This window comes from Castor canadensis, chromosome 5 (assembly GCF_047511655.1).
Source record: "Castor canadensis chromosome 5, mCasCan1.hap1v2, whole genome shotgun sequence".
NCBI lineage: Eukaryota > Metazoa > Chordata > Mammalia > Rodentia > Castoridae > Castor > Castor canadensis.
The window spans coordinates 80,533,726-80,548,908 of record NC_133390.1 but is presented as its reverse complement, the minus strand read 5'-3'; the positions used below and the strand labels follow the sequence as shown (position 1 = coordinate 80,548,908).

Here is a 15,183-nt window from a genome sequence, read left to right as displayed (position 1 = left end):
TATTGACTTCATCACCCTCCTACCCTTGTAAAAGGAAAACAATTTAATTTGGCAATTCTCAGTAATACAGGCTAGAAAGGGAAAAAATTAGGGCACTGAATGTTTTGGCATAAAACAAATTATAATAGGCTTTGAACTTGAAATAGCTAAACTGAGATTCATGGGTTTGTCATAACAGGTTTTAGGCTTCTTTTTTCCTGTCAAGTATTTTAGGTTATTCACAGCACTACAGACCACATTTTACCTCTTGCAATCTTTGGCACTCTCTGAATATAGGAACCATGAATTAGAAGTCCATCTAGCATTTCCTGTAAGTAGATAGTAGTTATTTATTAGATTATTTATAAACCTAGTTTTTTCTTTTCTTCTTTTGAATAAACCCAAATTCATTTAGAAGACCAGAAGTAAAGTGAGAGAATGTTATATATATATATATATATATATATATATATATATATATATATATATTGGACTGGGGTTTGAACTCAGGCTTTGAGCTTGAAAAGCAGGTATGCTATTGCTTGAGCCACACCTCCAGTCCAAAACTCATATATTAATTGACGTGTTTAAGCATGTGTTAGATTTTTTTCCCTGTCTTCAGACCCGGTCTTTCTCTGTGGGTAAAGTAACTTGCCATAAATGTTAACTGGCCACAGCTGCATCTGGTTTTATTAATTAAGGTTAATTATTTTGTGGGTTAATGTCCAGTAGGTCATAATGTACATAATATTACATTGGAAGAGAATTTTAAATCATTTCCTTTTAGTATTCTAGCATACAAGATGTTGGTTGATCTAGAAAAATAGCATCAGGATGGCTTTGACATTGGCCCAGATAGTTTTTTTGCCCTTAAAAGAGAGTTGAGTAATGAGATGAGTTATATAATTATTGATTTAATTATTCCATGGGAGTTCATTTCATCCATATTTAATTTGATATTTCTATACAGTATAGCATTTTTCTGGGAGATATTGAAAGAAGTTGTGGTTTTGGTTTGTGTTTGTTTTTGAGGTAGTGGGGAGGGAGGCTCTAGGTTGTACCTTCAGGAAGGGGAATTGCTGAAAAATTATGCAGGTGTGTGCTGCTATTAGCTGGCATCTCTATGCATTGGGATACTGAATTACCAGTCTGGCAGCCAAGAGTGTGTAATATAGTATGTCACTGAGGCAGGTGGTAACGGTAGGGTCCTAGTAACTGGAATGCTTTCTTTCCCCTCCCTTCTATTTGCAACATATTATTAGTAAAGGAGCTGAATTTTCTCTTGTTTTCCAAAATCCCCTGGAATCATTTTATTTGAACATGATATTTAGCTTTAAGCAGCTCACCTCTCAATATGCCAAACCTCCTCCCCTCTTTCCCCAAACAAAACAAAACGTAGGCAAAACTTGCTCTTCCATTTTTTCAGAGAGATTGCATGGCAAGAGAGAGTTTAACTCATTTGCTAGTTTCAAGCACTTCTCTTCCATGCTGCTGAAGAAATACATATTTCATGTTGGTGTTCAAGACTGTCATGACTGTGTACGAGGAAACATGAAGCCCAACAAAAAAACTAGGCTCTTCATTCTTGCTCATGGGCTAGCACTTCTTTGGAATGAACTCGATATTGAATATGCATGCATGTATCTCTGAACATGTACTGATATCTTCTCTTTTCATATATTTCTGTTCATAAATCAGAGAGACTGTCAACACTTTGTTTTCTTCATTCTTTTTTGAAGTGTTACCTTTGTATTGAAAAAAAAAAAAGGATGCCCTAGGAAGAGGGTGCCCTAAGAGGTTTGCACTAAATCATAAAATAACCAAAGTGGAAGAAACACTATAGGTCATCTCACAGAGCTCATTCATTCTCCCCCCTCCCCCATGAAGAACCAGAGGAGAATCATATGACTTGCCTGAGAGTCCTCAGCGTGAATCACATTTCATGACTTCTTTAGAGAAGCCAATAACTTTCATCTTTGAAAGTAACTTATTTCAAATATGCTTTTTAAAATTATTTTCTTTTATCTCAATGTTTCATTTTTGTACAGTTTAAAGAGTCACAACTGCCTCTGCTGTCTTATCTAAACAGGTAAAAAAGATAGATGGGACCCACTGCTGACTTTTCCAACCCTGGACCTGCTGGAATAAAGCTGTTTCTTAAAACAATTACTGGGCACTTTATGCCGTGTTTACTTTTAAACTCCAATTCTGAGACTATGGTTACCATTTAGGAAAGGAAAGTTCAATTTCTAGACAAAGTTTTTTATTAAACTAAAATGATATACTACTGAGGCAAAAGCAGTGTTCTTGTAATCCTATATAAAGTTTGGTGATTATATTCTTAAAACAGTGGCCTCTGAGCTTCATGCTAGTTTGTCTAATCCTGTGTTTTTCTAATTGTGTGCTTATGTAAACTCATCTGTGCCAAGCTACCAGTTCCACTTTGGCTTCATGCTATGAGCATTAAGGCTGTGTGGTACATGGTCTTGGTTACTGAATGTTTTTCAGCAAATCTTGTTCCTTTCTGGGGCCGAGATTTCTCATCTGTAAATGAAGTAACTGAACCAAATGATCTCAAAGCTTGAAACTTCCTTATTAACCTTCTAAGAACATCTTAGCAAAGCTATCTTAAGCTAAAATTGACTTGAAATAAGGATGAATCAATAATGAAAACATAGAATCAAGCACTTGGTTTAAGATGTCAAGCTGGTTTTTAGTGGAAATGTAATTAGAATATGATATAATATGAAAGCATTACCTTTTCAAAGTAAGAAAAGTAAGAAAAGTAAGAAAAGACATTCCTGTCTTGCCCAGATTTAGTTGTGCAACATTTAGAAACCAAACTAAATAGACCTTCACTTTTCACATTCTCTCCCTTTATTTTTCATGGATTACAATTCTAGAAAGCCTGCATTTATTATCAGTGCTTCCTTAGGCCAGCTCCCTGAGGGTAAATGTACTGCTGGTTCTTAGGAGACAGGCTGTCATGAAGCAGTTATTTAATAAATATTTGTTGAGTTACTGGACAAAATTTATACCTGAAAATTAAAGAGAGAAGTTTAGACAACTCAGTCTATAATGTTTTACCTGGGTTCAAACATCTGTGTTCTCTGTCTTCTGAAATCACAGGTCTGCCAAAATTTTATAGGTTGATGCTTCTCATGCTAAATTTATTTGTTAAGAATTAAAAATTTAAACATCTTTGCTAAGATGATTTTACTATTGAATCACCATATTTCAGAGCATTTTTAGATTATAATATGTTTAGATAGTTAAACCCAGAGGTATTGAGCTACAACATCATTTGGTTTAGGTACTTCATTTGCAGAAGAAAAATCCAAGGGGCTAGGGATGTATCTCAATGGTAGAGTGCTTGCTTAGCATTCATAAGACCCTAGGTTCCATCAGCCAGCACCAGAAAAAAACAATAAGAAATATTTTAAACACACACAAAAACAAGCAGCAAATAAATTAAGAGACCTGAGTATCTACTAGAACATTAACAATTTTTACATATCATTTCATTAAATAAAATATTATGGACAAAAGAAAAGGTTCCCTTCCATCTTATCTCTTTCTTCTCCCTCCTTCCAACTATTAAGTGAAAGAAATATATCTATACATAAGAACACAGATAAATTTTGAAAGCATAGGAAGTGAAAACAGAAGATGCAACTTAAGCAAATTTTAAAGACACAAAAATGATATCACATATTTATGAATAGGAGATATGTGTTAAAAGTTGTGGAAAAGGAAAAACAAAATTCACTCATTTTCAAACACATAAATTGAGTTTTTGACATGTTTTAGAACTTTCAGGTTGCTAGCAGATTAAATATGAACTGTGAGACTCATTATAAACGTTTACTATTCAGACTTCAACAGACTTTTACTATCTGGCAACAATTGTGTCATCAGATTGAAGTCATGTTTTCACAGTGTTCCCCAAATTACTTATATCACATTAAATACTATGTAAAGGATCTTAGAAATACGAAACTTCAGGAATAATCATAATGAACAATTTATATGGGTTTAGTTGACTAAAGATTTCCATATCCATTACTTTTCTCACCTTAATAGATATGTATTACATTTTTTTCTATTTTATATTGATGAAATTTGAAGTGACTATATAAAAAGAAAGGGAATAAATAGAGGAGGCAGAATTTAAATCTGATCTTTTGACTCCTAATCCAGTAATTGCTGCCCACAATTGTTGGTCTTGAATAAGAATCTGTTTCCTGGCTATGGGAACTGAGCCCTTTTCTCCTTCACAAAAAAAAAAAAAAAAAAAGAAAGAAAGAAAGAAAAAAAAAAAACTGACCTATTAATCCCAGTGTTACCTTATTTTTATTCTATTTGTCCAGAATTAAAACTATCCTTTTTGTGTTTATTCATGATTCCATTGATTACTGAATATCAGGAGCCCTTATGAAAACTAGCTCATTCAGGGATAAGCAAACAGCTGGTATTATTTTTGTAAGCATCTTTTGTTCTAAATAATAACATTTCTTGGTCTGTTCTCACATTTTCATACATACCTTTTGTGATGAAAACAAGAATACTGCATTTTATTAAGTCTAGAGGTTTCTCCCTTCTCTCTACCTTGCCATCGGTTTCTACTGCCCTAATGTAGGTTTTCCTCACTTCTTGCCAAAACAGCCCCAGTTCGGGCTCCCTGCTTCCTACTTTGCTCCAGCTTTGTATTGTTGAATTCATAGAACTACTTAGTTCTTTCCCCTGCCTTGCAGTCTTCATTGATTCTCCTTTACACTTTACTGTGAGATCTGCTGACTTCCTAGCTTACCCTCATTGCTATCTGCTCAGCTTCTCCTCATCCATAGCCCACTGATATGTCCCCACCATTATCATATCTTCATTCTCACTCATGATGTTCTCTTCTGATGGAAGGCTGCTTCCTGTCTCTTGGTTCCTGTCTCTCCCTTCTTGGTTACACAATCCAGTTGATGAATGAGAACTTGTCCTTTAAGGCCTGGTTTAAATATCACTATCACTGGGAAATTTTCTTCTCCATTTCAATTGCATGCATTTACTTTTCTCTTTCTCAACTATACCTACCCAATCCATCAACAAATCTGATTAGAAAATATTTGGAAACCAACTGCTTCTCACCACTCCCACCATTGGTTCCAGCCACACTCATTTTTCATATGGATTATCTATCTGCAGTATCTACTTACAACTCTCTGTGCTTCTGTCAATTTGACTACTTTCCATGCTTCTGTCTTTGTTCTATGAACTGTGTTATTCACGTGACAGAATGATCTTAATTAAAAGAAAAATTAGGTTACATCATTGTCTTAGACTTCTCTAGTGGCTTCCTATCTCACATCAAGGAACACTCAAGCCCTTACTCTGAACTGTAAAGCCTTGGAAGCTCTTGGCCCCCATTCTCTCTCATCTCAGGTCTCACCCCCACCACTGTAGCCCTTGCTCAATGCTCTCCAGATACATTGGTCTACATGATGGGCACACTCATCCAGGACAGTGGCACTTGCTATTTCCAGTACTTGAAACTTGAAACTTGGTATGTACATGGTCCAGCCTATTGATTGTTTCAGATCTTTCCTTAAATACCATCTTATCAAAGAATCCTTCCTTGACAACCTTGAATAAAATGATATCTTCCTCATACTGGATCCCCCAGTTCCTGGCTCTTGACTATCCATCTCCTTTAAATTTATCCTAATTTACTTTTCCTTATAGCCCCTATCACTATTTTATATAGTATTTAGGTTTTTAACTCTAAATTTTAGTACCTATGTAGTATGGACTTTGTTTTTGTCAATGCTAAATTTACAAACTTAAAAGCTTGATGTGTTCAATAAATACCAAATTTATTCAAATAGTTTATCCCCTGTAACCTTGTGGAAGAAGTCTATCTAAAACCTATTTATGTACTAATATGTATTATCTGGTGTTATTTTTCAAGTGGAATAAGTTTTAAAAGGTCACAAGATATGTTGTCAATATACAAAAATCAATCATGTTATCATATGTTAGACACAAACAACTAGAAATTTAAATTTAAAAAGGCAGTGCTATTTGAAACAGTTTTAAAAAACAACATATGGAAGGGTCAATCTAATAAAATATATACAATATTTGTACCCTGGAACAAAACATTTCCAAGGTGACTTAAAGATATTCTAATTAAATGGAGATATATACCATTTTCATGGACAAGAAGACTTAACACTGCTAAGATATCAGTTCTTCCTAAGAGGACCCATATATCTAACACAATCTCATTTAAAGGTATTTTGAAGGCATTAACAAACTGCTTATAAATTTTATAATGGAAATTCAAAGGGCCTAAAGTAGCCAAAAAGATTATCAAATAGAACAAAATTAAAGATTTCCATCTACCTGATTTAAAGCCTTACTGTAAAGTTAGGACAATGAAGAGAATTTGAAGTTGATATATACATAGACATAGTTCAACAGAAGAGAGTGTTCAGATATATACCTGAACAACAAAGACAAACAGGTGAAACAGTGTGGGTAATCTTTTCAACAAGTGGTGAACAACAAGTGGAACAACTGGACACCTGTTAGAAGGAAAAAAAATTGGTTCTTACCTCACACCATTTACAATTGACCTAAAACAGATACAATCCCAAATATAAGTGCTAAGACTACAAATCTTCTTAAAGAAAACAGAAAATTATTCTAATTTTGGACTATATCAAAATTTGGAGAAGTACTAAAAGGCAGGTAAAGAAGGCATACCTCAGATGGGGAGAATATATAAAGAATTCTACTGGGAGCATGGCTCAAATGTGCAGTGTTTCCCTAGCAAGAGCAAGGCCCTGAGTTCAGTCCCTAGTACTGCAAGGAAAAAAAAAAAGAAAGAATTCTTATAACTCAAATTCAGAGTATAAGGAGGTCAATTAAAAATTAAAATTAAAAAAATACAAAAGATTTCAACAGATATTTCTAAAAAGAATAACAAATATGTAAAGTAATAAAAATGAATGTAACTATTTTTATATAAATATAAATGAACCAGGCATGGTGGTGCACACCTGTAATCCCAGCACTCCTGAGATTGAGGTAGAAAGTTTGAGAATTTGATGCCAATCTGGACTACATAGCAATATCCTGTCTCAAGAAAAGAAAAAAATATGATACAAATGATATAAAGTCCATGGGAAGATTCTCAGCACAACAGTTCATCAAGGAAATGTTAATTTCAACCACAATGAACATTCTTACCACTTGAACCACATCCCCAACTGTTTGTATTGTTTTATTGTTGTGCTGGCTGGGAGTACATTGTGGCATTTATGAAAGTTCTTACAGTATATCAAATATATCATACTTGAGTTCACCCCCTCTACTATTCTCCTTCATCCTCCCTCCCTGATCCCTTGAATAGTTTCAACGGGTCTCATTTTTCCATTTACATACATGTGTATACAATATTTGCACTGTATTCACCCCACACCCTTTCCCTACCTCTTCCCCCCAACACACACTGGTACCAACTCCCAAAGACAGGACCTATTTCACCCACCTGTTCTCCAGTTTTGTAAAAGAAAAAAATATTTTTGATTGTTTAAGATAGCTACACAGGGAGTTTCATTGTGGCACTTCTATGTATGTATATATGTATTATAGCCCCAAATTGGTTCATCTCCTCTTTTTCTTTCTACCTAAGTCCCTTTCTTATGGTAGTAGCAGGGTAGTTTAATCGTTTCCCCTAAGGTTTTCTGAATTCTCAATTATTATTGCCACTCCACTGAAAATTAAGGTACTGAGTTCCAGAGTTATGGTCAGGGTGGAATAGTAAGTGATTTTCATAAGATTAGAAACCCTAACTCTATGGATGTGGCTACATTGAACACTATAGCCTGCCATTCTTCATAAGCACACATGATATAAGCTATATTACCTCTCTTGTGATATACGTGAACACAGATATACATAGATCTATAGCATTAATCTTTTAATCATTAATATTTTTAAAGAAATAGAGCAAATACTGTTTAAAAAAACCACAATGAAATCTGCTATATGCACACATGAATGACTTGAACTAAAAAAACTTAAAAAACTGACAGTACCAAGTAATGGCAGGAAGCAAAGCTCTTATACATTGTGGCTGTCAATGTGTAATGGCACAGACTTTCTGTGAGCAGTTCAGCAGTTTTTTTAAAGCTAAATGTTCCCATACCCAGCAGTCACACTCCTACATATTTAAGAAAAATGAAAATGTATGTTTTATTCATAACAGAGAAAAATTAGCAATAATCAGTGAATTGATAAATGACAGAATTCTACCCCAAAATAAAACAGAATGCTAATACATGTAAAATATGGATGGATCTCAAGAGCATCATTATATCCTATATTGTTGCATGCATATAGAATTCTAAGAAGGCAAAGCTATAGTAAGAGAAAGCAGGTACATGATTGCTCAGGGTCAGGGGCTAGGGAAAGATTAAGTTGGGAAAGCATAGACATATTCTATATCTTGATTGTGATAATGGTTATACAACAATGTAAATTTGTCAAAAGTCATCAGTGTGTACACTTAAAATTTTATTTTATAGGAAATTATGTATCAATAAAGGTAATTAAAACGAAACCCCCATTCAAAACAAGCATAAATTAGGCTTTAGAACTAAAGAATCTTAAACCAATTTTGAGAAATAATCCCAGCAAGAAAGAGATTCAAGGAATCTGTTCAAATTTGCCATCTCTGCTGACATAAGTCATGAGTGTATTTAAAAATCTTGACGTCAGTCAGCTTCCCATTTTTGTGATCACACAGAAGTCTGGAACACTGGGAAAAATGATGAGGGTATTAAAGGATCTGACCAAGTCTAAGGAATTATTAATGCAATATAGGTCAGGGAGAATGAAATTAGTACTGGAAAAATATTAAATGTCACCACAGAACCAATTTGCCAACAATGAAGCAAAGAGTAGCAGAGACTTGACTTTGTAAAGAATGGATCCTGTGAGACCATTTCATCCCCTCTATTTAGTGAATAAAAGGCCTGATCGTTTAACCAGAAGCAATAAATATAACGCATCCTGGCCTTGGTCAGACATTTTGACTTAGTCAAATAGGAAACACTTATCACTAACATTGGAAATACAGTTCCAGATGCAGTCCTAACTGAGGAGTAATATCTAAACCACCTTGATGTACAAAGGGAAAAAAAGTGTGCCAGACAGGGAATAGCACACTTGAAATGCGTGTGATAAATATACGACTTGTTTTAAAAGTTTGCATTGATAAGTTTGCATGGGTAAATATGGAATGGAACATGTGTAGGGGGAAAGAAGGTCTGGGGTGTTGGAAGGAAGAGAGATAGATAGGACCAGAATGCAAAGGGCTTTAAATCTTTAATAAATAATGAGAGAAAGCCGGATCTTACTCTCAAATTTGCCAGAGCCATACCAGAAATACTGACAGGTAACTCTGACTACAGCCTGTACAGTAGGCTGTATCTCTAGCCCAGAGATTCCTTCAGTTCTGTTACTTGCTGCTTCTCAAAAATTAAATGAGCAAAAATTATACAGAGAAATTATTCATGTTAAGCAGACCACTTCTGAGCTCCATCTTAATGTTAGAGGAGATTGTATACATTTTAAGTTCATTTAGAAAATTAACTTCAGAAATTTTAAACTCATTCTGTAAGTTAGAGAAATGTAAAAATACAATAATTTGCACTTTTACAAGAGAATGGAGCGATGAGGAACTTTTTGTGTGACCTCAGGCAAGTCTTCTCTGTGCTTTAATTTTCTTATCTATCAAATGAGGATAATAATACAGGTCCATTATCTGTTCATCAGCAGTACTGAAATTCAAAGAGCTCTGAAAACCAAAAATTTGTTTTGGTTTTCTAACTCATTTGTTGGTGAAGTCCAGCCTGAGCTATGAGGCTTTATAGTCTTTTTCCCAGTTAGTGTGAATATTTATGAATTCTGCAGAAATGTTAAGGTTTGATCATGGCGTGCTCCCTCATTCCTGCTGGATATGTTTATGATATATGCTATATGAACTTTACTCCCCTTCTAAAATTTAAATAATTCTGAGACTTCTGGTCTCAGGGGTTTCAGATAATATATTGTATACCTGTAATACCTTCCTTATTGTGTTGCATGAAGACTGACTTTCCAATAAGAGAACTCAAAGCTATTATTGTTGGTCATTATTTTAAGTCAGAAACTAGATTCCCTAACCCCATCCCTGTGAATTAGCAAGGATTAGTGCTTGGCAATACCTAAACTTATTCTTAGTACTTTGTATTTTATTCTTTCAAGCTTGACTTATAGCATATTAATTATTACAGTGGAATGTTTCTCCTAAGAAACTGTCCTACTTTGAATGTTTATTCTTTTTTTCTTGAAATCTTTCCATACTTGAAAAGATGCCTCATTTGCCTTCAGGTTTTAGCTGACAGACTTCTTTTTTAGTTATGTTTCCTAATGTTCATTGTATGAAACTTGTGGTTAAATTATGTGTTATGTATCTCCTAATTAATATTTATTAGTTATACTTATTTCCTTGGTCATATTTTATCTCCTTGGAGTTCTCCACAAAAGTTCCTAATATGCCCTAAAACAATGTCTTTATGAAGATATTATTTAAAAACAGAAGAGCAAAAATATCCATCTATATTACATTCAGTCTTTCCCAAGTAGAATTTTATTTTTGTGGTTGATTTTGGCATGTTTCCTTCTCTTTCAGCAATGTAAAACCCTTTCACTGTGTTTAATGCTTGGCCTGTGGACATGGAGGACTACTTTTGCAATATTCTTCCAGCACTAGGAAATTTCTAACTGAAAATTTTCTACATTGAAATACTTGGGAGAAAAGGAAACATGACTTAAATAACTATTTGAAAGGGAAGAGATAAAGCAGTCATTTTAAATGTGTTTCATGGTAGGATGCTTTCCTTTTATCAGAGTTGGAGAGGAATAATCAATAATGAATCTTGACTCCCTCTTCCCTGTGTCTTTCCCTGGGAGGATGTCACTGCCAATTTGTGCCTGCAACCTGTATCGTTTACCCTTTTTTTGGGCATGTGTTGCTAGGTGCAGGCCAAAATCTCCAGTACCTGGGTGGTTTTACCTCAGTGTCTAAGTAGGAATGCTGTGATGGGGGGCATCAACCCCAAGAGCATGTGGGATAGGTTTAATACAGAATTAGGATTAGAATGGGAAATGTTTATTCTGATGCAGAGGTGACAAGGGGAAGCAGCAGAGAATGGGACTTGTGTGTGTATGCATATATGTGTGTATATGTGTGTGCATGCATATGCATGTGTGTATGTGTTTGATTGTAGGTCGCATACATTCCTCTTTCCATTTGGCCAATTCTGCAACCAGCCAATCACACTGAACATTCTCTCCCTGCTTCACTCATTTATGAGTGAAAAGATCTGTATCTTGCTCCTTTTGGTGCCATGACCAGTTGTGTTACAGTAGGTCTGTCATTTTGGGGTGTATGGAACCAAATGTCCCCTTCTAGCACCTACATTCTCTTTCACTGTTCCATCAGAAGATGAGTACATAGTTTAGGGGACTCTTGCCTTGCAATGACCTAGCTAATTTGCTTCAAATAAAGTCCCTTCACTCTATATAGTTCCTCTTAAAAAAAATCCATAAACTCTAATTCCTATGACTTCCTCTACAGCATTAAAAGGGCACAGATAATTAAAATCCACTAAGCATAAAGCTGCTTTTTTGATTTGTTGTTTAGTATCACTCAATAATATGAAAACAATTTTTCATTCATTTCTGGTAATCAATGAAGTTGCTGTGGTATTATTTTTTAAAACGAACCCACTTCTTCATCCTAAATAAAAGATAACAGGAAATAATGGCATAAATGTGCTATCTTTTCAAAGCTTAGAATTTTATTTAAAATAGCAAAATTATTAATTTGATTAATGAATATAGCTTCCTCTAATAAGATTGATAGATGTCATGTAATGAATGTTTGACATGTAGCTATGAAGGGTATAAAAAATATGGGTATTTTCATTGTCCTGCTTTGAAATGTAATAATATCTCCTTTTTTTTTCTCTTTCCCTCTTCTCCTGGGCCCATCTCTAAGCAGTATTCCACGGAACTGAAGAAGCTGTACTGCCAGATTGCAAAGACGTGCCCCATCCAGATCAAGGTGATGACCCCTCCTCCCCAGGGCGCTGTCATTCGTGCCATGCCTGTCTACAAGAAAGCTGAGCATGTCACTGAGGTGGTGAAGCGGTGCCCCAACCATGAGCTGAGCCGTGAATTCAATGAGGGTAAGGACAATTAGAATCTGTTCAACTAAGCTATTGAAGGTGAAAAGTGAGACAGGAAGAAGCATGAGGAATCATTAAAGAATGATGATGTTACAGGAAGGGTTGGGAGTTAGGATCATTTATAGAAAAATATTAGAAATATAAATATTAGTAGGTAGGTGGGATGTATAAATATATAGAGCATATAATAGATTGTTGAGAAAATTAATGAAGAAAGAGAACAGATAGAAATTTAAAAGGAGAAAAAGTCCAGAATCCTCCTTAGCACAACTATTTTTTACGCAGTAATTTCTAGTTCTTGGTGCATGCTTCATTATTCATGTCTTGTATCTTTATTTTCATTTAACAATATGCCATAAAGAATATTCATGTAGATAAGACTTCATGACAAGTTTACCTAACTGCCTGTGTTCTATCAAAATGACTTACTATTTTTAAATGTTTTCTTGTTTTTCACGTAAGTTTTTTTTTAATCAAAATAGATGTTACTTCATATGACATCTTGATACTTTTAGCTTTTTACTTTTATTGAATACCTCTCATAGAATGGGACTACATAGCAAAGGTTAAGAACAGCTTTATGGCTCCAAATTCTTGTAATCGACTCTTTTGGATCTCTGTTAGATATCACAATTTTGCAAGATTTTGTCTAGGCTCTTTTAACACTTGCTTTTCTTTTCTTGCCCCCAACCTGGGACTCTTTCAACACAAGTAAACCCAGAAGGTGTTTTTATCTTTATCACCAAAGCAGGTTCTAAGGATGGAAAAGGATAAAAAATAAGCAAAGTAAAGGCAATGTCCTTGTAATCTTCTGCTTATGGTAGTATTTTTGCAAGTCAAACTTTTGGGCTGCATTTTTCTCAGTCAATTTCATTTTTTTAATTAACTTGCTATTTTTTCTTCCATCGTCCCAAGGAAGTTGACAAAATTTTCTTTGTGGATGAGGTCAGAAATAGGGTCATAGAGTTTTATAGCAATGTGAATAGTTAACCTTAAATGCTAAAGCATAGGACTGGTCTGTTAAATACATATGAGCAATATCTTCCTTTCTCTTGCTACAAATGTTCAGATGTCTTCCTTTATAAGATCTGGCTACAAGATCTATTCCATTTTTCAAGGATGCATATTCACTTTACTGTGCAGACTCCTTCTTTGGCTGCTGACATTTTGCCCATGCAATTTCATTGTGTTTTCTTTATTGTGAGGGTAAATAAATGAACTATTCTCTTTTTTTGTGTTCTGCAGGGCAGATTGCTCCTCCTAGCCATTTGATTCGAGTAGAAGGGAACAGTCATGCCCAATATGTAGAAGACCCCATCACAGGAAGACAGAGTGTGCTGGTACCTTATGAGCCACCCCAGGTAAAAAAAAAAAAAAAAAAAGAGAGAGAGAGAAAAAGAAAAAGAGAAAAAAAGATCAAGAAGATAGATAAGATAGAGACAGACTGACTGACTGAGTAGATGTGAGATAGCATTAGTTTGGTGACAGGATGTCTCCAGTATTTATCCCTGTATTCCTTTTTGTCATCAAATATGTAACATTTTTATATGTCTTTTATCCCTTTTCCACATGCCTCCCCTTTAAAACTTCTAAGTATGTGCTGAATTAATCGGTGGCATGGCTCTGTGCCCATGTTCGCATCTTAAAAGCAGACAATAATTAGACTAGAAATTGGATTTATATATGGTAGTTTAATCCAGCTGACTGTCAAAATGGTAGTGGCATACATGAGTATTGGATGCAAGTATTCTTACACTAGTCTGTAAATGGGATACCCTAAGAGATATCTCTTAGCTCATGTTTGACTGAACAGATAGCAAATTTGCATATCTGTTGTGTAAAGCGGAGTAGAGTGGTAGAAGGCATGCAGGAGCACTGAGTCCAAAGTTCCTTTTGCTGGCTTGCTCTGTGGGTCCTTGGCATATGACTCTTCCTCTTTGCCCTTTAGTTACTTTACTCCAAAATGAATATTTTAGATGGTGTGATTCTGAAGATCTTTTAGCTCTGGGATGTTATTTGTACAAGTGCATATTCATACTGTTTTATGTACATAGGGAAAATATCCTTGAAGCAGTACTGCTATTATGGCAACGTTTTTCAACTCTCCCTTTTCAGTGATATTCGTGTATATGATACAGCCTATCTGAATTGGGTGATTTGGATCAACTTGCAAATGAAAAAGATCAAAGATCTATGAATGTCTCTCACCTGTGTTCTGTCCAATGTTGCAAACATTAGCTTGAAGCTTTCCAGAAAGCAAGACAAAGAGGGATCTACAATGGATTTCAGAATATGCCTTCCTAGGAAGAAAACATGCCATTAGAAGTGGAACTCTTTCAAAAGAGAAAAGAAGTAAAAAGGAAGAACCTCAGTTCAAACCATCATTAACACAAGTGTGTTTTTTGTATTGTTTTGTCTTTCTCCTGTGCTCAGGTTGGCACTGAATTCACAACCGTCCTGTACAATTTCATGTGTAACAGCAGTTGTGTTGGAGGGATGAACCGACGTCCAATTTTAATCATTGTTACTCTGGAAACCAGAGAGTAAGTGGCATGTGTAGAACTGTCATTCTACAAACAATCATGGGCAGAGGGCAGAGTGAAATTATGTGTGTCTTATCATTAACTTTGCGTGCACAGTGGAGAGCTGCCATTAATTCAGTCCTTTGTGCTTTAAATCCTTGCTGTAAACACTCACATAAAAGATCTAAGAAAGTGGAGACAGAAGAGGGTGGGTAAAGATAGAAGGGAAAAAAGAGCTGGAAGGTGTGCAAGTCGCTTCATACCTGAATTCTTGACATTTGACTGGAATTGTTTCTGATCAGACAGTGTTTGTTTTCATGTGGCCCCAAGGCATTTAACAGTTTCTTTGAGTAAGTCTGGGCTGCCTAAGGGGATTTTATCCTGAGACA

At 35.1% G+C, this 15,183-nt stretch overlaps 1 protein-coding gene across 12 annotated transcripts in view; it reads left to right on the top strand.

Moving 5' to 3' along the window:
* Tp63 (tumor protein p63) overlaps nucleotides 1-15,183 on the top strand; it is a 213,115-nt gene that overhangs the window by 170,809 nt on the left and 27,123 nt on the right. For all 12 annotated transcript variants that reach the window (XM_074073543.1, XM_020153945.2, XM_020153947.2 and 9 more), the window contains 3 exons: nucleotides 12,086-12,272; nucleotides 13,518-13,633; nucleotides 14,706-14,815. In XM_074073543.1, coding sequence (XP_073929644.1) covers nucleotides 12,086-12,272; nucleotides 13,518-13,633; nucleotides 14,706-14,815 — 413 coding nt within the window. The remainder of the gene's footprint in view (nucleotides 1-12,085; nucleotides 12,273-13,517; nucleotides 13,634-14,705; nucleotides 14,816-15,183) is intronic.